Source organism: Chenopodium album, chromosome 26, assembly GCF_948465745.1.
Source record: "Chenopodium album chromosome 26, dcCheAlbu1.1, whole genome shotgun sequence".
NCBI lineage: Eukaryota > Viridiplantae > Streptophyta > Magnoliopsida > Caryophyllales > Amaranthaceae > Chenopodium > Chenopodium album.
This window is the reverse complement of record NC_137859.1, coordinates 2588240-2615573: the sequence shown is the minus strand read 5'-3', so window position 1 is coordinate 2615573 and position 27334 is coordinate 2588240. Positions and strand designations below refer to the sequence as shown.

General features: G+C 34.2%; 5 protein-coding genes across 5 annotated transcripts; 3 read left to right on the top strand and 2 right to left on the bottom strand.

Annotated features, from left to right (window-relative positions):
- Positions 1 to 1762: 1762 nt before the first annotated feature.
- On the bottom strand, positions 1763 to 3248 carry LOC145617868 (uncharacterized). Its single transcript, XM_081672623.1, has one exon. It carries the CDS (start codon positions 3119 to 3121, stop codon positions 1943 to 1945), a length of 1179 nt encoding a protein of 392 aa, XP_081528749.1. The 5' UTR covers positions 3122 to 3248; the 3' UTR covers positions 1763 to 1942.
- Positions 3249 to 6418: 3170 nt separating this feature from the next.
- LOC145616574 (ATP-dependent zinc metalloprotease FTSH 10, mitochondrial-like) lies at positions 6419 to 13080 on the top strand. The gene is made up of 8 exons (XM_081671325.1): positions 6419 to 6780; positions 6899 to 7130; positions 7234 to 7305; positions 8995 to 9134; positions 10320 to 10799; positions 10960 to 11727; positions 11819 to 12046; positions 12461 to 13080. Exons 1-8 carry the CDS (start codon positions 6730 to 6732, stop codon positions 12938 to 12940), a joined length of 2451 nt encoding a protein of 816 aa, XP_081527451.1. The 5' UTR covers positions 6419 to 6729; the 3' UTR covers positions 12941 to 13080.
- A 755-nt stretch (positions 13081 to 13835) lies between these two features.
- LOC145617302 (suppressor of disruption of TFIIS-like) lies at positions 13836 to 16399 on the top strand. Its single transcript, XM_081671995.1, has 9 exons — positions 13836 to 14001; positions 14542 to 14612; positions 14694 to 14759; positions 14865 to 14962; positions 15070 to 15107; positions 15228 to 15315; positions 15417 to 15746; positions 15854 to 15919; positions 16013 to 16399. The coding sequence occupies exons 2-9, from the start codon at positions 14555 to 14557 to the stop codon at positions 16154 to 16156; spliced, it is 888 nt and encodes a 295-aa protein (XP_081528121.1). The 5' UTR covers positions 13836 to 14001; positions 14542 to 14554; the 3' UTR covers positions 16157 to 16399.
- Positions 16400 to 17311: 912 nt separating this feature from the next.
- Positions 17312 to 20085, bottom strand: LOC145617299 (ubiquitin fusion degradation protein 1 B-like). Its single transcript, XM_081671991.1, has 10 exons — positions 20012 to 20085; positions 19766 to 19805; positions 19378 to 19458; positions 19037 to 19061; positions 18859 to 18891; positions 18654 to 18775; positions 18411 to 18541; positions 18101 to 18324; positions 17740 to 17999; positions 17312 to 17631 (listed from the first exon to the last, which is right to left on the bottom strand). The coding sequence occupies exons 2-10, from the start codon at positions 19766 to 19768 to the stop codon at positions 17536 to 17538; spliced, it is 975 nt and encodes a 324-aa protein (XP_081528117.1). The 5' UTR covers positions 19769 to 19805; positions 20012 to 20085; the 3' UTR covers positions 17312 to 17535.
- A 257-nt stretch (positions 20086 to 20342) lies between these two features.
- On the top strand, positions 20343 to 23953 carry LOC145618099 (uncharacterized). The gene is made up of 5 exons (XM_081672888.1): positions 20343 to 20503; positions 20775 to 20878; positions 22246 to 22327; positions 22436 to 22518; positions 23218 to 23953. The coding sequence occupies exons 1-5, from the start codon at positions 20462 to 20464 to the stop codon at positions 23462 to 23464; spliced, it is 558 nt and encodes a 185-aa protein (XP_081529014.1). The 5' UTR covers positions 20343 to 20461; the 3' UTR covers positions 23465 to 23953.
- Positions 23954 to 27334: the final 3381 nt, after the last annotated feature.

The window sequence follows — 27334 nt, the reverse complement described above, 5'->3', positions numbered from 1 at the left end:
GTCAGATATGATCATACACCTTCATTGGGAAAAAAAGGATCTGCTCTGCGCAATAATTTTTCCTGTGAGGTTAAATCGTAGAAAATTAGAGATGTGTGCATTCTAAGGAAATAAGTTCTAGATTTGAGGCATTTTTTATTCTAATGTGAATTTTTCCCCAATCATTCTATACCACTCTACTAATTGTTACGACATTAAATTTTTAATGTGAATTGTGCTATTATTCTGAGAGGAGCTTTGTCATTGACTTTTGTGAGTTTTATGGCTTACAGTTAAACTTGCGTTGAATGAGGATAGGATCGAAGATGTTCAAATTTATTGAGTAATCAGAATGAAGAGGTTATTGTTAAGGAGCATTAGTTTCAATGTTGGCCCAATGTTTTAGAGTCAATAGTTGTAATGGAATAGCCATTTTGAATCGTGGGGTTTTTCTCATTTTTGTTTTAGGTTGTAGCAATAAAAACAATCAAACAAATAAATCACTACTCATAAAACATGGACAAGATAGAGAAACTTCAATTCAGTCCATCCTTCTTGAAAGGTGCACAAGAAAAGAACAACAAAGTCACCTGATTTAAAGCCTCATATGAATGTATTTCACAGCACAGGAAAATAGCATTATTCAAATATAACATGGATCTCTTTGATTTCTTGCAATAAGTAAAAAATAATAATTTTCTAATATGCTAATGAACCATCTTCCCTCAATTTATCAATATAACACAAGAAATTGATAAATTGAATCGTGGTACTCGTTAGTAATTGTATTAGGTTTTTTGTCTTCCATATATAGTTCTCTCCACCAAATATTCATGTGTGTGTGTGTGTGTGTGTGTGTGTGAGCACTTGAGATCTGGTGACGTGAACCCCCCAACATTAATGCCTTTGGCTTTAGCTTCCGGTTTCTACAAAATGATTTTACAGGTCAAGGAAATATGCATTGATGATTGCAGCCTGTAGGGCAGCCTAGGACTTACCAATGTTCAAAAGTATCTTTGTTTGGGGAGGGGAGGGGGGAGGTGTCAGGGCAACAAAGATGTTACAGCAATAATGTGATGAATAGGATAGAAGCAAAACCATATTCATTTGGAATTGAGATCAATAATCAAGAGAGTCACCAAAAGCCTGTCAAAGCCTGTCTAATTGCAATCAGCCCAAGTATACTGAGATGAAGAGGAAACAAAAGGCAGTTGTAAGGGAAAAGCAAGGATACTTTTAGCATTGCCTAAAAGCTAAGATGAGGACCTTAGTGGGAAAAGGCTTAGTATGTACTGGTGTATACAACATCTCTTACTGCAAAATTTGAAATGCAAAAATTGTAAATTACTGCATCAGTATAAGGTATGTTTGCAAATTGACCTTTGACTCGAGACCTCTGTTCCAATACTCCCAAATATTCCCAACGGCCCCAAGTAAAAAAATTACACAAATCTGAGGATAAACCTATTGGGACAAAGCTAATGCAATCTAGACTCTGGAAGAACAGTGAACAACTATAGCAGTAGATTACAACTACAGCATGTACTGGTACATAATATAGACCCTACACTTCGATAATTTCAACTAGAGCTATGAAGAAACATAAAACTCTCACACCTTGAGAGAAGTTTTTCTTTTCATAGTCTTAAAACATTTTGCAGGACATTTGCAGTAACAAGCACATTAAGATACTAATCATTTGCAAACAAATATAGAAAATCCATGCTTCTCCCAATTAGATAAACAATGAAATGAGAGGAAATGGAAGGAAGATGATATTGTACAAGTCTAGCTGAGTATGATGAATAGAAAAGATGGAACTGATTAACTAGATCCAAAAAAACATTTAATCAACAACCATAGAAGTAAGTGCGCGTTGAGGAAATGCTATAATAATTCATATTCCATTGCATCTATCAATTATCACAAACACCTAATACTAGTACTGAATCATATGACATATCTAGTAAACAAAAGGAATAAATTTGTACCTAACTTTGCTCATGTACTCAATATAGCTCTCTCTGAATGTGTCTATCATCAATGCTTCCTCCAACTTTGCTTTCTGATCATAATACAGTATACAAACGCCAATTGTGTAAAGGCAACTCAGTGGAGCCCGGAGTGACACAAAATACGTGAGGAACAAAAGCATCGTGGATGCATAGATAGGATGACGAACCCATCTATATGGCCCAAATTGAACAACTGAAGTCGGCTCTACAATCTTCTCTGAGTACTTTGCCAGGTACAATGAGGCATTGTAATGCATAAAAACCGTAGCCATTATGAGACCCCATATTCCAATGTTGCTCCATCCCCCTGGAATAAGATGCAATTCTGGCCCCTCGAATGCTGCAAGCCAATGTCCAATCATAACTCCTACACCGAACAAACCCCGGTACAAACTAGGAACATTCACATCCCACTTGGTATCATATGACCTAAGAAAATAATCCCCATAAAGCCGCTTCCGAATGCTCACATTGAGAAAGAAGAAATAGTGATAAACAAAGAAGAACACAAATGGCCATCCTTCTAAAAACCCATTGAAAAATGCTGGTGGAACTAGTGTAAGCCAAGTGAATGTAGAAGTAACAATGGCAAGTTGCTCAACAATACTAGCTTCGCCATGACAATGCTTTCGGAAACTATAAATACCATAAACCCCAAGCCCAATTGCCACAAGCCATGGCCAAAATAACCATGACCAACTAAAGTACATCCAAACAAAAGGGTTGAACACAAAATTAACTGCCCATTTCACCGCTGCAATAGCAACTGCAGCAAACCCAACCCATTTTATAGCACCAATTGGAGTCAATTCAGACAACCCCCCTTTAACAGAATCAAAAGACAAGTTCCTAAGATTTTGTAAAATCACTTGGGGCTGAAAATTTGAACTGGGGTTCTCAGCATAAGCACATTTAACAGGTTGAAGAACATGGGCACGCCTAAAATTAGCTGAATTTAACGAAAAAGCAGAGAAATTTGACAAATTTACCGCGCTACTGGGAAAGGAGACGGATGATTGTCTTTGGCACACCAGGTGTTTGTTGAAATGCCTAGCTGAAATTTTGCTGGAGAATTGGAAACTCAGAGGGTATTTAGTAGAGTACAGGGCAGCAGATGGAGTGCCCATTGAAGGGTTTGTGTGTTAGATAACTCTGATACTGTAAAGTAGTGATCTTTACCAGTGTGAGTAGAAGTTCAGGGACAATCGCATTGAGGAAGAAGGAGAGAGAGACAGAAAAACGATAGACATGAAAGAAAAGGTTTGTTTTGTTGGATCTCATCTCATCTCATCTCATCTGAAGCAACAGTTTGCTGAAATATGGTTTCTGTCCAATGGACTAGTGAAACAAGCCCATATTCCTTTCGCATGTTGTATGACCCAAACTATAAACTCCCTTTAGTAGGTTTTTTTTTTTTTTTTTTTTTTTGAAAGATATTTCTAATTTTTTTTTGCTCTCTCTAGTTAAAATTCACTAGCATTTTTTTTTTGAAATACAATATAGTTTTTGTTTAATTAATATTTATATTTACTAACCTAAACTTATGCTTTGTTAAACTTAATTTATTTTACTGAATTGAAATTATATTTACTTATAATAAGTTAAAGAGTACAAGATCTAAATATCAGCTAATGACTAAAGTTTAATTAGTGGCGGGTGTATACACTATTGAATTTGTTACTTAACAAATATTAATCTTCACTAATTCAATTAATTTTAGCTAGAAGGTTAGTATTATTTATCAATCAATCAATCAATCAATACTATATACTAAAAGACACACCAGCAATGACACGTGTCATCTCCTGGTGTGTCCTTAGTTATTTTTTTCTTTTTCTAAAAAAAAATATTTCAATTAAGGAAACAAATCATTTACAAAATTATTTTATTATTATTATTATTATTATTATTATTATTTAAATATTCCATATTAACATGTAGTAATTATTATATTTAAAATAAAAGTTTTATTCACAAATCTTTCTAAAAAAAATGGGTAATTATATACCAAAAATCAAAATTTTAAAATACTCTTACAATAAGAAAAAATATTGCTCAAATTTTTTGCCTACTTTTGTTTTAGTTGTGTATTGGAAGGTAAAATTAAAATTGCAAATACCAAATTAACATATTTCATACTTTTATTATTTTCTCGACCAATTTATGATTATACGGAGTACAGTAATACTTCTCAATCAATACTATATAACTAAATATATAACTAAAGATCATTGTACATGACACGGGATCTAACCTAGTTGATTATATATAACTAATACTAGTATTTGTTGAAAATTTTTATTGTAAGGTGAGAAGATGTAGTATTGTAGATGCAATCATGCAATAGGTGGTGTAAAGTTTGACATGAAGCACTCAAGCACTCCATGCAATGGGTAAGTAGAGTTTTGAATTGACATGATCTCCTTATAACTGAATAGCAAAGTTGTGAAGTGCACAAAAAGTGTCTCTTTGGTGCACATGTTTTTCCAAAAAAATTTATTATTATTATTATTATTATTATTATATCTCAAAAACAAAAGTCAAACAACCTACAACAAATTAGTGGGAAGCCGAGATATAATCTGGGCCTCCACTCCTCTAGCTATAGCAAAACATACCCTAGTATGAGCTGCATTATTATATATTACTCCCTCCGTCCCCAAAAGAACGACCCTTTGGGTTGATTACGCGGGTATTAAGAAAGTTTTTTTTTTTTTTGAAAGGAGGGTATTAAGAAAGTTAAATAAAAAGAAGTAAGAGTATGTTGGAAAGATAAATTTACATGGGGTTTGTAAAAAATAGAGAGAGAAAGTAGTATAATTACATTGAAAATCAAATTTTTACTCCATGTGAAAGCTAATTTTACACAAAAATTGTTCAAATTGGTGGGTATTTTAATACAAATGTGTCATTATTTTTGGGACTAAAATTAGGCTAAATGGATCGTTCTTTCAGGAACGGAGGAAGTATTATCATTATTATTATTTATTAATGACAGCATTTATTTCTTTCATTTGGATGTTCAAGTATTTGATTTCAAAGGAAGCATTAAAACGGGCCACGTCAGGTCAATTAGCCTGCTGGCTTGGCTTGGGCATCAAGAAATGTTATTATTTGTTTATTTACTTCTAATAAATTAGTAGCTAAACCAAGTAGGCAAGTACATGTAATCACTAGTCCACAATTGGCTGCTTAAAAGCTTACACTTTCTAACTACACAACTTTTGGGATGTGATTGGAATGGTATTATCTATAGAGCAAAGTAATATATGTGTATATAAGTATTTCGACCATTTATTTTAATTGCAAGGTTTGAAATTTTAAGCTATTCACAAAAGTTTTTTTTTAACTGCATGCTTTTTTGTAATTTATTACTAGTCATGTAAAATCTTGTTATATTTGTCTCGATTAGTGCTTTAACAATGTTAACTTATACTCGTATAATTTTACAAATGTAAAATTAATTGTAAAATTGATGATATTAATTTTTATAAAATGTCCATTGGTAAGCATGAAAAGCACAAAGTTATGATTAAAAAGAATGAAGGGAGATAACGGAGATTCTACGATATACGTGTCAATAAGTATTGTAAAATATAAATTAGTGCAATATTGTTCTTAAATTTTTTTACTACTATATATATATACCACAAACATATTACCTTGACAATGAAATTGATTATATGAATAAATGAATATATTTCTAGAAATTTCATTCAAACGTAGAAAAATATGGAGTTTAGTTTATGAATTATATATTCATTTTATCATAACTATCTAATTGTTTGTAATGCACATTGTAACCCATTTGTTCATTCATTATATGTACGAAGTACAAGTTAAGGATTGTTCTCAACTTCTCACTACATATTCACAATTAGTTTACAACCTAAGTTCCAAAAAAAAAAAAAAAATGTACTTCATTCTTATCAAACATTGACATAAAAATATTGACAAGTATATTAGCACAATTGCACAAGCAACTTTGATCATTTTAAAATTGCACATCTATCAAAACTCCTAAAAGTACATCAAAGGGCTATAAATTTATAATTCTCCAAAATTTCTATCAAGTCAGTTAATAGCGCAAAATATCAACCTTTAAAGAATCACTCCTTAAATACTCCGTATTTTTTTGTTCATTTTAATGTTTCATTTATATATACTCGTACTACGTAATTGGTTTCTTGTCAGACGGTCTGATCAAACGTTTTAGTCAATCACACCATTTAATACGGAGTATGTGTCTTTTGTTTAACCAATATTTAGTAATATGATTGTATGAGTGTATGCCAATATGAAAATCGAGGTCCTTAATCAAGTTTTTTTTTTTTTTTTGGAAAACCCCTTAATCAAGTTATTTACTACGTAAAAACCATTTAAAAAAAAAAAAAAAATTTCAAAACCAAAAATTCTTAAAAAAAAAAAAGAAAAAAAAAGGAGCTGAATCCTCTTCTTAAGCGTAGAACTACCGAAGTTATGAAACCCTATTCGTCTTTGAAATAAAAATCTCCGGCCATGATTTCATGAAATTTCAGGCCTTTCTGTATTAATATCATTCACCCATTAATTTCTCCACTTTCTTCTTCATTTCAACCAAATTCACATTTCTCGTCTTTTTTTTTTTTTTTTTTTTTTTTCCATCAGATCTGTGTATTTTTTCATCTGGGTATCTCCCAATATATCAAACCCAATCCAAAAAAAAAAAAAAAAAAAAGAACGAATAACAATAATTATGATATTCTCTAAGTTGGGTCGTTCTTTTTCTCGTTCTTCTCGATCAAGGGTATTGATTTTTCTTCTTTTTCAATGATTTTTACCATTAATTTGCTGAAAAAAGTGGGTTTTAGAAGGGAATTGATTTGGGATTTTTTTAATTTTTTATGTTGTTGGTTTGATTGCAGAATCTTATCAATGGATGCTACAAAGGGAGGCCAGCGATTCTTGATGAAAGTGTATTAAGAATTCCATGTGTTAATTCCTCTGTAAATCGATTTGATCCTAATTTAGGGTTTCTGAGGAGTTATTTGGCTTCAATTGGAGCTCAAAATAAGGATTATTTATCTGATATTAAATATATGCTTGCAAATCCTAGACTGTGTAGGTTTTTCTCTAGTGAAGCCCCTAAGAAAAAGAGTAAGGTTTTTTTTTTTTTTTTTGGTTAATTTCGGAAGTTCTGATTATTTTCTAGTTTATGAAGTCAAGTTTTAATCTTGTTGTTTGAATTGAATGTTTGCAGACTATGAAAACTTTTATCCTAAGGATAAGAAGGAAATACCGAAAACGGATGAGCAGAAATCGGAGTCTAAAGGTATACTCATTTTCTCTATACTGTTGCTTGTATATGAAGATTGTTGATTGGAGAAAAAGGTATATTTAGGGGTATTTGCAATGCAAGTAGAAGATAGCTAGAAACATTGTTTGGATTACCCTCTTGTTGGCGTATCGATCAATCTACACTCTTGATCAGCTTAGCATCACTCTTGCTCGGTATATATATGTTAATTAAATTAGGGGAGTAGCAAGTCTTCACATACAGTTGTGCACCTGAGCTTCTGATGCAGGGTTCATTACCTTTTGGGTTATTAGCTATTTAGCTTTATCATGCAAAGTTTCAGGGTTGGAGGAGGAAGATTTATGTCGATGACTACACGGAATAATCAAATTTGGTTCATGTTAGCCGACCCCACTTATGGGATTAAGGCTTTGATTGATGTGAAGTTTTAGGGTTGTACTTGAGCTTCATTCTTTAGTTGTTGAAACTGACTAGCTGTGAAGGTCTGGTGTGTTGGTATGAATTAGAGCTAATGACTCTATTGCTTCTATAGCAGTATTGTTTAAGATCGTGTCATTAGTGAGTTGGATGGCTCCAGCCTCTAGGTTCTTGCCACTTGGAATCTTGGAATGATTAAATTAGCTTACATACCATAACATTGTGCAGAATGGGTTACCATTTGGAAAAGAAAGATATAATTGGATGTCATGTAAAAATAGTATGCTCGCTTTGCTCTTATAGGATTTTCCTCAGATGTTTGTAGTTGTTCCTGGAATCAGGTTTTGTTTTACATATATCACTATCATATGACCTTATAATATTATTTTGTATTTAGGGTACTTATGAATTAATTTCTGTCAAATTTGTCAGGATATTTAAGGTCTTACTCTTGTTAAAAAATATACGTGGGGCCTGAATTAGTTTACATTCTTGTCACTTATCTTATTATTTCTCAAGAGGTTACATTATGAGATGTATTAACATTGAGCTTCTTGATGGAGTGTCTTTAAATTTCATTTCATGCTATGTTTATCATTTAGATGTATAAAATCCAGGGGTTGGGATATTATACACTTTTGGATACTTGAGTTAGGCGAAGCAGATTTCATCTGAATGAAAGATCAAATTTGCTACCAGGGGAAAAAAAAAAAAAGGTGATTATGTGATAATCTGGCTCCTGTTAGGGATGTGGATGTGTTGATTACCTGATGCTGTCTTAGGTAGGCTGATCTAATAAATGGAAACCTTGTAGATAAACTTGTATCATACAAGTTGTATTTATAAAGGGAGCAGGAATCTTAAGATTGAAACGACTTAAGGAACTATGGCCACTCTGGGTAAAGATTGTGCTATATAATGATTAACCATTGTGACTGCTGATTTTACCTCTTCTCTCAATCCACAAAAATTTAGTGTCTGCAACTTGCAGGCAGTGAAGTGGAGTTGATAAAGGTTATGGTGATGATGGTTTTTGTTTGATTGTAGGCTCATAGAATTAAAATATGTAGCTTGCTAGGTATAGTTACTCCATAAAATTTTAGGCAGGGTTTTGATGGCCATTGTTGACTGGTAGAGGTGATGTGTCAAAGTGGAAACAATGGAAGTTGTAATAGGATTAGATAGTAGCTAGATGAGTTTAATTTGACCTAGTGTCATAATGGGATAGGAAACAAGAGAATTACCAATCTATTCAAATTTAAATTCTCTGTCATTTCAAATTTTCAGAGGAATCAAACTCAAACACCGATGATCAAGGAAATTTTCAAGAAGCATTTATGAAGCAGTTTCAGAATTTGCTCACTCCTCTTTTGATGCTCGGGCTTTTGCTCTCAACATTTTCTTTTGGTCCTGGTGAGCAGCAGCAGGTAAGAAATATTAATGACTTTGTTTTCACATTATCTTGCATATGATCATATAGAGCAGCCATTCTTCTAGCTTTTTGTTGGACCTAAAACAATTTTGCAGTTCAGAGCTAGAACTGCAGTTTTTTCTTACGAAATGACTCAGATAAATTATGACATGTCGCTATTTATATATAGATTTTAAACTTATAATCTTCAACCCCAAACAAATTCACTTTAGACCCTTTTGTGCGGATTATGCAATACCAAGGCCAGAATATAATCTTTAATCCTTTTTTTAACCCTTATGGGCCATGTAGGCAATTAGTAGGACTACCTGTCAAAAAAAAATATTAATGCTTAGTGCTCAAACTATCATAGTGTTCTTTTGATAAAGATGGAACTATTGTCAGACTATGCAGTATTGCATTTCTTTTCATCCTAAAAACTTACATATCCGTACAAATCGTTGTTGTTGAAAGGTGACAGTTTGCTAGAATAGTGTATGCCGTGTATGGTGTACCCTTGCAAGAGTTGCAACTTTGTAGAGTTATTTCTGTCTATGTTATAGTTACTATACACCTGGATTTGGCTTATGAAGAAGATGGCAAACTGAAAGGCGCGGATATTAGTCGTTGACTTGTTTGGGAGTAGAGTGGTTTTTTAATTACATTTTCAGAGTGCTCTTTGATGTAATTTTCAGAGTCAAGACCTTCTGCCTAATCTGTCTTCTGTGATTTTCTTCTTTTATTCATTGTTTATTTGTTTATTATTAATTTTGCAATCCCTGATTAATTTGGTGTGGGCACTGATCTCTTTCGGCACCAGTTCTTGTACAGACTACAGAGTGTTATTCAGTGTGCTTAGGATATTTTTCAGTCATTCTGGGTGTTTCTTCTGCTCTATCTCTATATAGAACCTTTTACATGTCTCAATTTCTTGAAGAAAGCTTTAGTTTTGTGATTATCTTAACTGCTGAATTTATGATATTGTTTATTTTGTATTACTTAATAAAATGTATTCCATGCTGCTTTGTCCTGTTATGTGCTTATTGCTGAGACTGGTTGATATATTCTGCTATATAATGGCTGGTTTTTCACCTGATTTATGTTTTATTGCTATATTCCCACCTCTGTGTATGCTTTTATTAAGTGGTCTATACTCTCAATTTACTTTTGCGTGATGGTTGTTCTGGTTTATTTCTTGCAGATTAGTTTCCAAGAATTCAAAAATAAGGTTCTGGAACCTGGTCTAGTTGATCATATAGTTGTCACCAATAAATCAGTCGCTAAAGTTTATGTGAGGAGCTCACCACGGAATCAGACAACCAATGATGAAGTACAAGGGCCTACCAGTGGTTCACCTTCAAGAGGTCAGTCAGGCCAGTACAAGTACTATTTTACCATTGGAAGTGTTGAAAACTTTGAAGAAAAGTTGGAGGAAGCCCAGGAGGCCTTGGGGATTGATCCCCATGATTATGTGCCTGTTACGTATACGAATGAAATGGTCTGGTATCAGGAATTGATGAGATTTGCACCTACACTTTTAATTCTCGGATCACTTTTATTCATGGGTAGGAGGATGCAAGGTGGACTAGGTGTTGGTGGCACTGGTGGAAGAGGAGCTCGTGGAATTTTTAATATTGGAAAAGCCCAAATTACAAAAGTGGATAAGAATGCTAAGAATAAGGTTAGATTCTTAATTAATTTTTGAATATGGATGTATGATTGTTAATTATACACTATTCCAACTGAGGGGAAACTGTAATGCCTGTGGCTGTTGAAGTTTTTTAATACTCTACATTTTGGCATTTTGTTTCAACGCTTACAAGTTACTAGCCATTGTTCAGGTGTACTTTAAGGATGTTGCTGATTGTGATGAGGCAAAGCAAGAAATTATGGAGTTTGTGCACTTCCTTCAGAATCCGAAGAAGTATGAAGATTTGGGTGCAAAAATACCTAAAGGTGCTCTTTTGGTTGGCCCACCAGGGACAGGAAAGACACTCCTAGCTAAGGCCACTGCTGGGGAATCCGGTGTACCCTTTCTTTCCATATCTGGTTCAGATTTTATGGAGATGTTTGTTGGTGTTGGACCATCCAGGGTAAGAAACCTATTCCAGGAAGCAAGACAATGTGCACCTAGCATTATTTTCATTGATGAGATTGATGCTATCGGCCGGGCTAGAGGACGTGGAGGATTTTCTGGTTCTAATGATGAGCGAGAAAGCACTCTCAATCAGCTGCTTGTTGAGATGGATGGTTTTGGAACTACCACTGGAGTGGTGGTTCTTGCTGGGACAAATAGGCCAGATATATTGGATAAAGCTTTGTTGAGACCTGGTCGATTTGATCGCCAGATCTCCATTGACAAACCTGATATTAAAGGCCGGGAACAGATCTTTCAGATTTATTTGCAAAAGGTTAAGCTTGATCATGAACCTTCATACTACTCGCAAAGGCTCGCAGCACTTACTCCTGGATTTGCTGGAGCAGACATAGCAAATGTTGTTAATGAAGCTGCATTGATTGCTGCAAGGAACGAGAAGACAGTGGTTACTATGGATCATTTTGAATCAGCTATAGATAGAGTTATCGGTGGCCTAGAGAAGAAAAACAGGGTATAGTTTAAGTTTAATTGAATTGCAGCTTTGCTTACTTCATAAGAGAGGGAATCCCTAATCTTTTTTTTTTTTTTTTTTGGCTGTGCAGGTAATAAGCAAGCTTGAACGACGGACTGTTGCTTACCATGAATCAGGGCATGCTGTTGCTGGGTGGTTCCTAGAACACGCAGAGCCGTTGTTGAAAGTCACAATAGTTCCCCGTGGAACAGCTGCTTTAGGATTTGCACAATATGTTCCAAATGAGAATCTTCTTATGACCAAAGAGCAGCTTTTTGACATGACTTGCATGACCCTGGGTGGCCGAGCAGCAGAACAGGTACTTGCACCTCTTTCCCTTGTGCTAAATTACATTTAGTACAATTATACTTCCTGTATCTGGAATTCATTCACATTGTCCCTACCTAGATACCCCTTATTTGATAGATATTGGCAGGTTAATTGAATTACAGAGTATTTTTGAAATGCGTTGTCTTTTTTTTATCTACTCATCTTTTAAACTTTGTGGCTACTGTATAATCTAAAAATACTGTATTAGGAAAGCTGCCAACTATTTCTTAACTACAATAGCACTCCACTTTTTTATATGTGACTATCAATTCCTGTCGAAGGGGTTTACGATGATAGCTGAGCTTGATATATATCTCCTAGTTATGAGGAATTGAGCTAATGTAGGTATGAAAACATTTTTGCTGGGCATTTGACATGAATTTTTATAATTCTGGTTTGTTAGGTTCTGATTGGTAAAATATCGACGGGAGCTCAGAATGATTTGGAAAAGGTGACCAAAATGACATATGCCCAAGTTGCAGTCTATGGTTTCAGTGACAAAGTGGGTCTTCTCTCGTTCCCCCAAAAGGAAGATGGCTTTGAAATGTCAAAGCCCTACAGTAACAAGACTGGTGCAATCATCGATGAAGAGGTTAGAGAGTGGGTATCCAAGGCATACAAGCGGACTGTTGAATTGATCGAGGAACACAAGGAGTCTGTCGCTAAAATTGCTGAAATGTTGCTTGAAAAAGAAGTCCTCCATCAAGAGGACTTGCTTAAAGTTTTAGGTGAACGTCCTTTCAAGTCCGCGGAGCTCACAAACTATGATAGGTTCAAACAAGGTTTCCAGGACGAAAGTGAGAAAACTAGCCAGGAAACTGAGAAACGGACGTCAGAGGATGAGGGATCATCGCCTCTTATACCAGATGTGGTCCCCACATAGTAGTTAAGAACGCTTTCTTTTGTGTTGTATATGGTTTATATTTCTCTGGTTCGTTAAAAAGGTGTATAATGAAATTTTTCGCATTGTACACTGTTTAGATCTTATTTCTTCAATGAGATAAATTTGGTGTTTGCTGCTGACCTTCTCCACAATTCTTGCTTTCTTCATGTTTTCGGATAGGAAGACAAATTCTATGCCGAAGAAATAATGGTTGCCCTGACCGTGTAGATTAATGTCTTTGATGGTGCATCTTATAGGGGCGTGAGATGCAGATCTGTGTGCTTGGTATTTTTTTGCTCTAATAAAATGAATTGAATCATTGACTACATTGTATAATGTTCTTGAATGAAAACAAATGTAAATAAGAAATACTGGTAATTGTTTCTAGATCAAACGTACTTTATCATCTTTTTGCTTGAGATACAAGGATTCGAGATAGTGAAAAAGTTCATGATGAATTTAACAAGACTAGACATTGTAAAAAGTCGGGAATCAAATCTAATATTCTTATAACACTACTTAAAATTCGTTTTATATTATGTTTACATGTTAACTTTAGAGTTTAGACAATTAAATTCACCATCCTAACCTTCCATGTGAATTCCCATACTAATTTAATATATAAATTCTTCATAATCTAATCAAAAACTTTAATAAATTCACCAATTTTTTAATAATAAACTCGTCCATGCACGAGTTCTGAAAAATTGTTCAGTCATCAAATCCAAATCCAAATCTGAATGAAATCTCAACCATACACAATACACGTGTAAGGCACCCATTCTTTGACTATGACACATGTAAATAACCCATTTGATAATTTCTCTTTTATTTTTCCGGTATTGATACCAAAATTAAAAATAATTAAAAAAAAAAAGGAGGGAACAAAAATTTATATCCATGAAACTTTTCTTACGTTTAACGGCTAAACCCCCATTTTTCCAACTTCTCAGATTTCCTCTATTTAAACCCCTTATTTTCAAGGCATTCAATTTCTGCCTTCCTTCTTTTATTTTCTCTCTCTTCTTCCTTGCTTTTTCATTGCCGACATTTCAGATCTGGTTTGTACCTTTTCATTTCTTTGAATTTATTCCCTTTTTGTTTATTTTTTTGATTTATTGTTGTCAAATTGTTGTGAAAATTAATGATGTTGGTTTCGAATTATATTAAATTTGGAAATATGGGGTTCTTTTGGTTTTCGTTTTGATATTATTTGATGGAAATATGAATTTGGTTTTGATTAATGTATGTTTGATCTAGAAAAGTTTTGTTATTGGCACTTTTTTTGCGTGTCTAAAGTTTTTGATTGCATTTTCATTCTTAGAAAAATCCTAGAGTATACACTATACAACATGCTTAATCACCCTAAATCATACGGAAAAATGTCAGTTTCGCGTGTGATGGATTCTCATACAATATTATTTGAATACGAAATACTCGTTGTATACAAAACCTATCGTTTAAAAAAGTTTTGTTTTTTTTGAAGATCATTTAAAGAAAATGTTTTGCTGCCATTTAGTGTGGATTTTTTTTATGAGAAAAGACACTATTTTTCTTGGGGAATGATAGTTGATTCTGGATAAATTTTGGTTTGAATGCAGATATTAGTTGAAAATGGAATTCGAATTAGAGCACAGAAACCAGCCTGCCAAATATGACTGCCTTTTATTTGGTAAATTATTTTGTTCACCCAATTTTTTAATTTGATTTTCACTGAATAAGAATGAAAACTTAAATACTGTTTGATTTTCAGATCTTGATGATACCCTTTATCCCCTAAGTTCTGGGATTGCTGGTCATTGTTCCAAAAATATCCAAGGTACTTTATTCTTGAATTATTTTTCTAATTTGTCATTTCCCCATTTTTTTCTTTTTTATTAGTATTGAATTTGACAAATTTTAATTTTATTGGTGATATTTTTAGATTACATGATTCATCAGCTTGGAATAGAAGAGAGTAAAGTTCCTGATATGTGCTATGTTCTGTACAAGTATTATGGAACTACAATGGCTGGTCTTAGGGTATGATTTCAATCTGTTTTTTGAACTTCTTCTTGGTTTAATTTTTTAGTATCTTCGGGAAAATTTGTATAATGATCGCGTTAATTTGAAACTTTTCTTGTCACCAGGCAGTCGGGTATAACTTTGACTATGATCACTACCACAGGTATAACTTTACTAATTCACTATCATTATAATAGATGGAATTGTTTTAGACTGTTTTTTAGAGACAGATTGATTATCTGAAACAGAATATTGGTCTGATTTTTTTTTTTTTGGTTTGCAGTTTGGTTCATGGAAAGTTACCTTATGATTTGCTGAAACCTGATCCAGTTTTGAGGAATCTATTACTCAGTCTCCCTATTCGCAAACTGGTAATTTCCTTTGGTTTTCTAATGAGCTGAAGAATTAGGAATATGAAGTGTTTATATAGCTGTTTAGATGTACTAAGTTCTAACTATGGTGGTGTGCACAGATTCTCACTAACTCTGATGAGCGTCATGCTGCGGAGGTTCTACGTAGGCTAGGTTTAGAGGATTGTTTCGAAAAGATCATCTGTTTTGAGACACTTAATCCTACCAACAAGGGTAAAGTGCCTGTGGCTGTGAGTGCAGTTGAAGATAATTCTCCTGTTGTTGGAGATTCAGACTTGCAGAGCTCGGTATCCAACCCTGAAATTTTCAATATCTTAGAATATCAGCCTAGTTCTGGTGTTACTCTTCCACCAACACCAGTCGTCTGTAAGCCTTTTGAAACAGCATTTGAACAATCCTTCAAGATAGCAGAAATTGACCCTCAAAGAACAGTAAGTTTGTACTTCCATCTAGTGTTCAATCTTACAGTCTGCAATTTTTTTATGTTGAGATGTTATTTGCATGAATTAACCTAGTGATATTGTTTCCTGTATTACAGTTGTTCTTTGATGACAGTGTTCGCAATATTAGTGCTGGTAAAAATTTGGGTCTTCATACTGTTTTGGTAAGCTTGATTTTTCATCCGAATTTGGCAATTGTGGTGAAGTTAATGTCTTGTTTGATGTTAGCTAATTTCTTTTTGCTCTAATCAATGCAGGTTGGAAAATCTGAAAAATCTGTAGGAGCAGATTATGCCTTAGAAAGTATACACAACATCAAAGAGGCATTCCCGGAGCTGTTGGTAGGTGAAGATCGATTGGAGAATGTTAGTTATCCACAGAAGATTGCAGTGGAGGCTTAAGTTAACTTTTAGAATCAAAGATAAACTAGATTTTCTCCCATCTTTCCGATTTTACTAACTGCAATGTCTTATCATATAACTAAAGAATATAATTATGTGGATGTAGAGTAGCCTTTGAATTTGGTGTCAATATAAACTTACTATTGCCTTTTGGCGCAATGTATTCCTTGTTATTAGAATAAAGTTCTCTCATATTGTATCTCATTCTATGTCGTAGCTCTTCTTATCTGATCTGCACATCAATGGTTATGTCATGTGTAGTAATGTTGTATTGTTTCACTTTCAAATTCAAGAGTTTAGCAACTTACATTGAAAATTTCCATTCTACGAAGTATATGTAATTAAGGTCGAAGTTGCACATAATTTATGCTTCGTATAAAAGTCACAACGCGAAATGGCTCATGGTTAGACCATCATACTCAGACAGTAAAGTTTGATGATAGCGACTTGACATTTTTAGTGGTAGGAAACATTTTACTGCGACCATGATTTAGGAAGTTGAATTTTCGATGTGCTGTGTGTAAGGTTGGAATTCTGTTATGGAACATTCTTGAATGAATGACCTTTACTTGGTTTGTCTTGTATAGTTTAGACATAGCTGAGGAGATTTGGTTGACATATTCTGTACTTCCACTTTCTTTGGTGTTGAATTCTTAGGCGCTTATTTACATGTCACTGTCACATCCATTCCTTACCTGTTTAGGTTGACAATTATTAAATTATGATCTGTTTACAGTAAGTTATTGGGAAAATGTTCATTCTTGCTCAACTTTTTGGCTATTGTATTACTTTGAACAATAAGTTTACAAGCCAGTGAGCCACACTTGCCCTTCTTCCTTATGTTAGTGAGCCATACTTGCCCTTCTTCCTTATGTTGGATTTTTGATAAACTAGTTTTCGTACAACAATTCAATGTAATATTTAACCATTTATCTAGAAGTTGTAGGGAAAGCGGTTTTTATCCCTATAGTTGTAATATTGCAGTCAAGATGATTGTTGAAGTTGAGACGAATACTGGGAAGTTGTGTTTCTGGTGAAGGATGGGTGAACAGCGAGATGGCAAGTATATTGATATAAATATGCATTGGTACTAAATTGTAAACTCATCGAGTCATGACTTTGGTGTTGCAGGCTGTAGCCAAAAAAAATATTACAGAAAGGAAATTAAAGTTATGAATTGCTGTATGCCAAATGCTCTAACCAATTACGATTTTTTACAGTCATTGAACAACATGGTTATAAACCTATCATATGTAAATTATCGGTTAAGATCAAGTTCTTAGAACCTAGCCAAATTATAACAAAAGAGGTGGGAGTCAAACTATCAGTAAGTTGGGGGCTTCAAGCACATCACTGAATTATAATTCCTCTTTCCAAGCTTAGCTTTTCAGTGAATATTTCTTCCCCGTGAATGCTTGGAACTTTGGTTCTTCTGCTTTTACAGGTGGCTCTTCCTTTTTCACATTCTGATTACTCTGAAAAACAGAAAATGCATTTGGATCAGCCAAACGAATCACAAAACAGAACAAAGCAAAGATGATACATATAATGGAAACAAGATAGCCCAAAGAATATATACGTACTTTTGGCGTCCCATTTGCAGGTTGGTCTGACCTTGAACCAAAAACAAGCTTCCCACAACTTCGAGTAGAACTAGTGGAGCTCATTGGTGCTTCATTCTTGTTGCCCTGGGTAGAAGCAGGGGTTTCTGTTGCTTTAGTTTTACTTGACTCTGGATTTTCAGCTGTTTCATCAGTAGTTGTTGAAGGTTTTCCATTCAAGCGTCTCCCTGGTCCCGTGAATGGGTTAAATTTGGCAACTTTCTTATCTGGCTCTTCTTCAACTATAGAAATATCATATAATTAGTTTCTAGACAGTAGACATAAAAATTCCAAAAAGGAAATCTTTTCAAGGGGTGCCCAATTTTATGAACAGAAAAATAACCTTCTGGCCTTGATCTCTTTGTTGGTGTTGGACGCGATGGCTTCTCAGGTTCTTTATAATCAAGGGGTGGTGCAAAGTCAACCTCACAGTCAGTCTCAATAATACTGACAGCTGATGAGGGTTTGGTCTCCACAACATCAATGAAAAATCTTTTGTTGTTATAATCAACCATGATTGTGTCTCCAGTGGTTAAACAAGAGAAGCTCCTCAAACTAGTCTCTAAGCTGCAAGCAGACAAATAAACAACCACTGAAAAACTGATCCAAAGCTTATCTTCCAATCAACTATCGAGCTCAGGCTAGCAGCTTACACGACTTTGGGGTTGGATATATCAAGGAAGTCCTTGGTGTGAGGTTGGAGTTTTACAAATTTTCCCTTCGATAGACTAGCATTCTTAACTTGCACAATGTCTCCCTCCTGGAGAAGCATATTCTGCATCATCTGGGGCAAGGAAAAACAACACTCAGTATTAGACTGCTCTATAGCTCTCAACAGTCAACCCCCCCTGATTTGTCTTTCATGCCCAAGTCAACAAGATCAAGCAAAGAATTACCCAGTATGGAAGATATATTAGGCCTTCATCAGCTACAAATTCCAGCACCCCACAATGAGTGACACGATCAGCAGATGGATTGCTCAACTCGAACAACATTGGATACTCGATATGCAGAAAAGCTAAAGAACAACAGATGTTATTTCAAGCAGAAAGCACATTTTGTACACAATTTTGAAGGGAAGTACTTGAAAACAGTTTTTACCTAGTCGATCAAGAGCTGATGGAGGCATTATAACTGCAGTAGAGAAGGTCGTAAGTTCACAAAATGAATTTTCATAAAAATCGACTAGAAATGCAGCAAAAGTCACAACTATGTTATCTCATTCAAGTAAATGAAAAAAATATGTGCAAGTCATGAAATCTGTCATGTATATACATACTCTTATCACCCTTCTCCAGTTGCGGCTGCAAGAAAAGAAGACTTGTATGAGTTGATCATGATATAGGAAAAGCATTGTTGCCAGCAATAAATGTACAAGTGAACTAATTCAATATAATTACTAGATACAAGAAAGTAAAAGGGGAAAGAAAACAAGTATTCAGTTTTCTTTAGTCTAATTAAGGGTCAAATTAATCATATTCACCAATTATATAGAACACATAAAAACTTGAGGGTCAAGGCGACATCGCGAATCATTTACCAAAGCTGATTATCATATGTATGACTAGAGTTTCATCAACAAGTGAAGTTACAAAACACAATTCTGCTCATTTGACAAACCTTATCAATAAAAGAGGCAGGGTAACATCGGTAACTTTGTGTAAATGTCGAATCGTGTCGACCATAATCTTCATTATAAGACTGCAACAATCGAAACAAACCCGTCACTAATAGTGAGATCTCAAGCAATCTAAGTACAATTTGTCATTGCTTGACTTAATTGGTCACCAACCATCTAGTGTAAGTGCTTCTAAAACTGATTTCCAGATTACAAATCATATCCGATTACAACAACATAACTCTAATTTCAGTACTTTATTACAAGTAACTTAATTCTTTAACTCCAATCAAATCACCAATCCAACAAAAAAAAATACTAAATTTAGCAACATAAAACAATCATAATTAAGCGACAAGAACAATCATCAATCCTTAAACCTCCACATACCATTATTTCCGAGATTCACAAAATTAGCACCAATTAATTCCTGTCAAAACCACAGAAAAACTTAAATAAGATGAGTTGATTGCAACAAAAAAACAGTCACAATAAAGTTCAATTCTTTAAATCAAAATTCCAATAATCAATCATAATTTATCATGAAGTACTAATAAACAAGAAAAAAAAAATTACCCCACAAAAATTAAACTTTATAAGATAATGACGAGGAAATTAAATATATAAAAAGATTACCCAGAAATTTCTTTTAATAATTTTAATGAAGATGAAGAAGACGGTGAGATAAAATTTTGAAGTAGAGATCCCTTTATATGAGAGGTAGAGAGAGAAAATAAGGGTGTTAAGGATTTTATAGTTTCTCAGAATATTATCGTCTGTGTTTCCTAAAATAGGGAATTAGTATAAATATCTTTTAAAACCGTTGATTTTATATTTTGATCCTTGGGATTCCAAATCAACCAATAATATCGTGTTTCCAGCTTTCTTAAAATAAGCCGCATAACAGGAGATAAAAAGGTGGTATTTTGGTAAATAAGGAAACTTTGAAGTGTTTTTGCCTCGAGGTTTTTTGGGCAACCAAACCCTTATTTTTGGTCCTGCAATCCCAAAACCCAAAACCCTTGATTTTAACCAGAGAAATCAGAGGTTTTGGGAGAAAGATTGCATCTTTAGGAGAGAGAAAATATGGCGAAAAGGGAGATGTCGGCTACTTTGAAGAACTTGAAGGTAAAATTATACTGATAATTCTTGTAATTATGTGTTTAATGTTTGTAAATTTGCTAAATTCTTTGAGATTTGAACTGGGTTTTTTCTTGATTTCATCTGGGAATGTCTTATTATAGTGTTTTCAGTTGAGATTTGTTGTAAAGATTAGGTCTTGAATTTTTATTTTTAATTTATTGATGTTATAAATTGAACTTATTAAATTTTCTAGTATGTTTTTGCCTTTTTGGGTTGCTAATTTGTGTGATTATCTTGGGAAATTGCTGTGTAAAAGTTTATGCAAAGGGGAGCTCAGAAAGAGGAGAAACCTAAGAAGGAAGTGGAAGAAACCAAGCTGGATGGGAAATTTAATTTCCCTAGTAATGTTAGTAGAAAATGGTAGGGGTGTTTTACTTAATTTCATTACAACTTTCAACATTGTTTTATTTTTAAGCTGATGAACTGTGTTTTTGTTATCACTGCATGTGTATTTTAAGTTTAAATTGTATTACAATACTGAAGAATCAGTTAGATTTAGCCGTTGGTACCGCCACCATGGTGTGTTTTGGAGGAGGCTTTTTGTGGACTTATTATGGTTTGCAAGGCTGCCTCTATTGAAAGAGAATAGTGCTGGAAATAGGTTTGATTGGGGAGAGGTCACTTAGGGCCTGTTCTCTTACGTTGAAATTCAATTCAGTTCAGCTGAGTTCAGTTCAGCTCCTAATTTCCTTCTCTTATAAAATATTCATTTCAGTTCAGCTGAGTTCAGTCAATGAGAACAAGCCCTTAATCTTAGGTAAAATCTATTGGGTTTTTATGGTCATATCCAGCAATGACTTCGTCGAAAGAAGTTGCTCCATAGGATAATATTTTCAGGCATTGAGTCGACGAGGGTGAATTTCGTTTGTGTTAAATTGTCAGTTTACTTGTCAGTTTTTAGCCATCGGAACTTTTTCAACAACTGTTTTTGAGTCAGTAGAGCAAGTTAACAAGTTAAGGACACTTTGTAACTTGGGCAATAGATGATCTATGTTGGTGCAACTTACCCAATTTTCGTTGGGTAAGCTACTTCTGTAGTTTTGTAGGAAACAAGTTTGGGAACTTCAAGTTTTGTGGAAGATGGTTGAACAATCCGTGCATTTTTTTTCTTTTTACCTTGGAACCGAAAGGTCCTATGACTGTGTCCAAACAGTTAAGTTGTAAGGGTAATGGGTAAGGTGGTTGATTAATTGCATCTAGAGATCTTTATTTAACTCCCTAACTTGTCTAATGACATGGTATTAATACTATGTCGTGGTGTTTGTTGTAAACTGTATTGAATTCTAGTGAATTAAACCTTCTCACATCAATTCTTTCTAGGCTTACTATATCATTTCCTGTGCTAGGTTTTTCTTGTCATTTTCATTTGTATTGAAAACAATCTTACACATGTACTTCTAGACACAGAAGATTTTCTAGATTACTTTTTTTTGAACACTTCCCCTTAATCTTGAAATATATGAGTTTCATACATGTACAGTTTTTGCTCAACTCCATCTTACTTTTTGTCTTTCTTGAATAGTCTTGCATTGACATTATAGCTCTTCGTTTGGTTTGGTTTAGGTGTCATCACAGCTTGATGAACTGATTTTGGCTGTGATCTTTTATTTTTAAGAGTTTAGACTGGTTGACCTGGAGTTTTGAGCATGAAGATTTGATTAAAAGCATTTATATTTGCCCTTTGTTTGTGGCTGATACAGAAGCATTGACTTCACTTTAATTTGCAGTGTGGTCATTATGGAAGGAGACCCCCATCCAGGGACTGTAAGAGGTCGCATGTCATTTCAGAACTTCAATCCAACTATTGATGTGAGTATATTAGTTGAGTGGCCTTATATTTCTCAAGAATTATCATCCTCTTGTTCTCCTGTGTTTATTTTCTGTCTTCTACTCTCATTTTAAAGCTTGAATTGGTAGAAACTGAAAGATGAAGCGGCTAACGGTCATGAAGCAGAAGCATCAACATCGTCAAGTTTTCAAACAGGAAGAAATTTGGACAGGTATATTTTTTTTTTCACTGTCAACTATATGTGTAGCATTATAGATATGGCATGGAAAGATATAAGTGACTTCCTGAAGTTATAGGGAACTAGAATAAGAAAAAATGTTGATAATCACCTTTGTTATATTTTGACTTTAGTGCCATCATTTCTGTTAAACGATTATATTGGTTTGAACTTAAAGGTGGCTACAGCAGAGGTCTTAGAGTGGGAATTGCCTAGTGATAGTGTCTAAACTCTAAAGGAGGATTCTCCTGAGTTTTTTGAAACATGAAACATATCAAGGACTTGAAATCTGACCTTTATGAAGTGTAGCTGTATTGTTGGGCCTTAGAAAACAGACCTAAATTAGAGGTGACCTTTTGTTATCCAAAATTATAGTGGAATTAAACTGTGATGGATTACTGTTTCTACATGTTCATAACTAATGCGTGACACGTGTGTTTATCTGTTATACATTTTTCCTCGGAAACTCCAATTTTAAACCCGAAAAAACTCCTCTTATAGTCCATTAGACCCAAAACATCGTTTGTGTTGTGTGTTAAAAGCAGCTCTATTCTCGATAAATAATTTTGACAATTATCTTAAAGACTTGGAGTTGTATTTTAGACAAGTACCTTTAAGTTATTATTTAGGCAAGTAAGTATCATATTTGGGTTTTCATAGAAAATGTGAGCCTTCATATATTTGCCTTGACAGGGAAAATGACACATCAGATCGTACTGATATTAATAAGGGCACCATTGATGTTGACGAAGATCTAAAACGGAAACAACCTGAGACATTGTCAAAGAAAAACAAGCCCAAGAAATTGCAGAAAGATGGTCAAGGGAATAAGCAGCCTTCTCCAAGTGAGAACAGTTCTCACAAGCAATCAAAGCGAGATAAACTAGACTACAATGTGTTGGTGCCCCCAAAGTCTCAAAGCAAGAGAAGGGGAGGTTAGTCCGCTCGTAATCAAAGGGAGATAAACTGGACTACAACATTCTGGTGCTCCCGAAGTCTCAAAGCAAGAGAAGGGGAGGTTAGTCAGCTCATTTTGACAGATTGACATTTAGAATGATGTCACATCTCTTTTATTTGACTTAGAAAAGTTTGTTGTTATCTACCACCGTGTATACATGAAATGATTTTGGCACACCCCTCATGTGAGAGCACAGTTTTCTATGCTCTTCTCACATAGGGGTGTGCCTAAATAAATTCAAGGTGTGCCAAAATCAATTTCCCGTGTATACTTATCAGTTAGTTTTTTTGAGGGGAATACTTATCAGTTAGTTTGTCAAGGAAACTTTTTATTGGATGATACATAAAAAGCATTTTCCTTGTCCAAAAATTTGTGATTTATTATTTATGCTCTTCCTGCAACTCTGCAAGAATCAATTGACATTGCTGATATTCAGTGAAATTTTCAGTTGTATAATCTGAAGAGTCTAAATTCAACAATGGTGCAAATTATGCCAATTTGAGAATATTTTGTGCTTGTTTTGTTCACGTCTCTATGGACTAGATAAAGCAGCAAGACTGAAGGGTGCCCTGACATGCTGATGAGTGCTTAATCCACGGCTTGCTTAGGCTCTGTGTGCCTTTCAAGGGCGGCATGGCATGCAAAGTGGCTGCATGCCTGCATCTACTTTAGTTTTGGCCTTTGAGACGGTCACTCAAATTGTGAAGGCTCACAGTCTCATCAATATTTTACAGTCAATGATATTGTTAACCAAAATCAAACTAATGTCCCAAAGAAAACTTCAATGATGAAGATATCCTTAAATGACAACAGGATAACATGATTAACAAACTTACAATTAAAATAAACTTACAATTAAAATAAACGTACAATTAAAATAAAGGGGATGTTCTAGAATGTAGTGGTGGGTGCCCATGCTTGGAAGGAAGCTTGAGAGTTAAGCCAAAGCAGTTGACTGTTCAGGTTGTTGAGTCAACTCAGCCAGATGAATGAGAATGCGTCACTGTTGACGCTTCTTCGTTTGTCTCAGACTCAGTCAAGTGAGTGGTCAGTGCTATATTATTGGTGTGGGTTATGCAGTTTTGGTCTCTTCTTTTTTTTTTTTTTTTTTTTGACAACAGCGTTTTGGTCAATTGTTAATAATCAAATTAATCATGGTCGTTTAGCTTATTTTTTATTAATCTTAAATTTTAAGAAGTCGATGCTCTCTCTTTCCCTTTTTGTTTGTTCAAGAATAAAATTCATTCTTGTTAAGAAACTAGGTAAAGTTGTGCACATGAGGTTGCAAGTGGAGTTGATGGGGCAGGAGAAAAAGCTAAGGCATAATGCCTAACTGTGAGGCGTTGATGCTATTGCTGCTGCCCAAGGACAATCCAATGCCAGACCCTTGGGGCAATGCTACTGTTGTGCCCAAGCAAGGCCTAAACGTCATTGTTGCCACTACCCAAGTGGAAGGTATACCATTGGGCCTAGGCAAGGATCATGTGCACGAGGCATGCGTACAAGGAATGGGTGCAAGAATGGGCATAACGCATAAAAAAAAAAAAATTATCCTTAAAAAAACACCTATTTTTGACAGTTGAGAATATTGTCTAAAGACATGATACCAAAGGGTGGAACAAGGCATGAATGGGATTGTTCCAGACAAGAAGTAAGCCTCCCGAGGTCCTTTGGGAACCTTGGATAACACCTCGGTGTATAATGTTGTCGAGACCAAAAATGATTTTTGAAGATCAAATTTGAAGGTTTATAATACATGAAACCCAACCATTTTCAAAGATTTTAGGATCTAGTGTTGAAAACTTAAGTAATGGTAGGAAAAATATTCTAAGGTCATATAACACTGTTTACAACCATATAAAACCATTAGATGGTCACATAAAGACCCGGGGTGGCTTATTGTGAATGAAATAAGGTACATATGTAAATTGCTAAATTAGTAAAGTAAATGCAAAGTGGACGTTTCCAACAACTCAAATGACCTCTTTCCTATTCAAGTTTGAAAAAGTCAAAATTGTCCAAAACTTAAGGTTATAATCTATGCTTTCGGATCAATTTTGGAAATTTTTTTCCAAAATTGATGTGTAGCAGTGTAGGGTATCCTCTGGTGTTGTAAAGTACCGAGAATGAGTTTGGTTTTTTAAAATAATGTTGTATATTCCCGTCAAAAAATAAAATATAACAATGTTGTATTGATATTAAAAAAAATACAATAGATGGTTTCAATCACAAACTTGGTATCACGGGGTCCTACTAAATGACGCTTAAACCTCCGTACCTCGAAATAAGAGCACCTCATAACAATCACTTTGCCTCATTTTTGTACTTTGAAATTATACTGTGGGTAAGTTGAAGTCGTTTCATTACTTTCATGTTTAGATGATTGTATATGGTATATTTTATAGGAGTAATTGGAGATAAGTACATAATGGACGGCAAATGAGCACATCGCACATGATCTAAATCAATGAAGATCCTAAGAGATATTATGCGGCTCATATATTAAGATTTTGTTTCCGACACATCAACCTTGAATCTTGCATATTTTGACATTTCACATGTACTTTATCTTGTTTGAGTCACGGCGGTAATTATTCCGTTAACTCCGAGGACGACCATTGGCCAATCAAGAGATAATTCTTATAAAATGATATAATTGGTATGTCTTATTATTGGAATAATAGATACTATGAAGATTTGGCAAAGGGGTCATCACATTTTCAAGTAGGGATTGGTTTGATTTGAGCAAATTTGGGGTTGATCGTACTTGGTCTATTGTCGATTAACTTATGAAATACTCCGTATAATCACATTAGATTTATTTGACGATTTAACTTAAAATGTGGTATATTATGTTATTAAAAAGGTTAATGATTAGATGTGTGTTACTGTTTCTAAATTTATAACAATTTTGAAACTGATTATTGTTCCATTTCTAGTTCCTCCTCTATTTGCAATGGATACATGACCATAAATATTGGTTAGGTAAATCATAATTCAATCTACATACTAATATCAATGATAATGTATAATAATTTGTTAAACAAATACTTGTATTATGCATGTTCTATATATTATGAACTTCATAGGAACCGTAGGAAGTAACTCCAAACTCAATAAATAGTTAAAAAGACACACTTGGATTAAATGAGTGAAATAATCTTGACAATTTCAAATCCGTGATTAATACAAACATGACTCTACATAACTCGAATCAGATCTAAACTATACTCGTGTTCCTCATCTCTAGCCTCTTTTGATCAAAATATTGCATTTGTATTACAGAATCATTGATAGTCTGACAGTAACATTAATGCAAGACTAAATCACACTTTTTAGCTAATCAAGCAAATTAAATTCTTCATTAAAAACATGTTATGCAACCAAAAGTGGCGTACGGAGTAGCAGTCAACTTAATGTTGAGTCGTTGTTCTTGTTTATGTAACTATGTAAGCATGTTCTAGGAAGTTTCTTGGTTATAATTAAAAATATAAGTAATTTGTATTAGATTATGTCATACTATAAATTCATGAATTTACACCCTTACTTTTAATAAAAGGATGTTTAATCCTATATATATATAATCATATCAACATTTCTTTGGCATGATTAGATACCTGAATCTATGAGTTAAAAGTCAACACTTTCACAAATGTCTATCCTTTGACTTTTCTTCAAATTCCTATTGAAATCTCTACCTTAATCTTTTGACTTTACTCAATTTCCCCCCTTTTATCGATTTAAACATCTACTTACTTGATTTTCCTTGTTGATCTTTATGAAAGTTTGGATTTTGGTTTCGCTATTTCATTGCACACCAACTGTTTGATGTTTTGTCTGTTAGAAACTCCC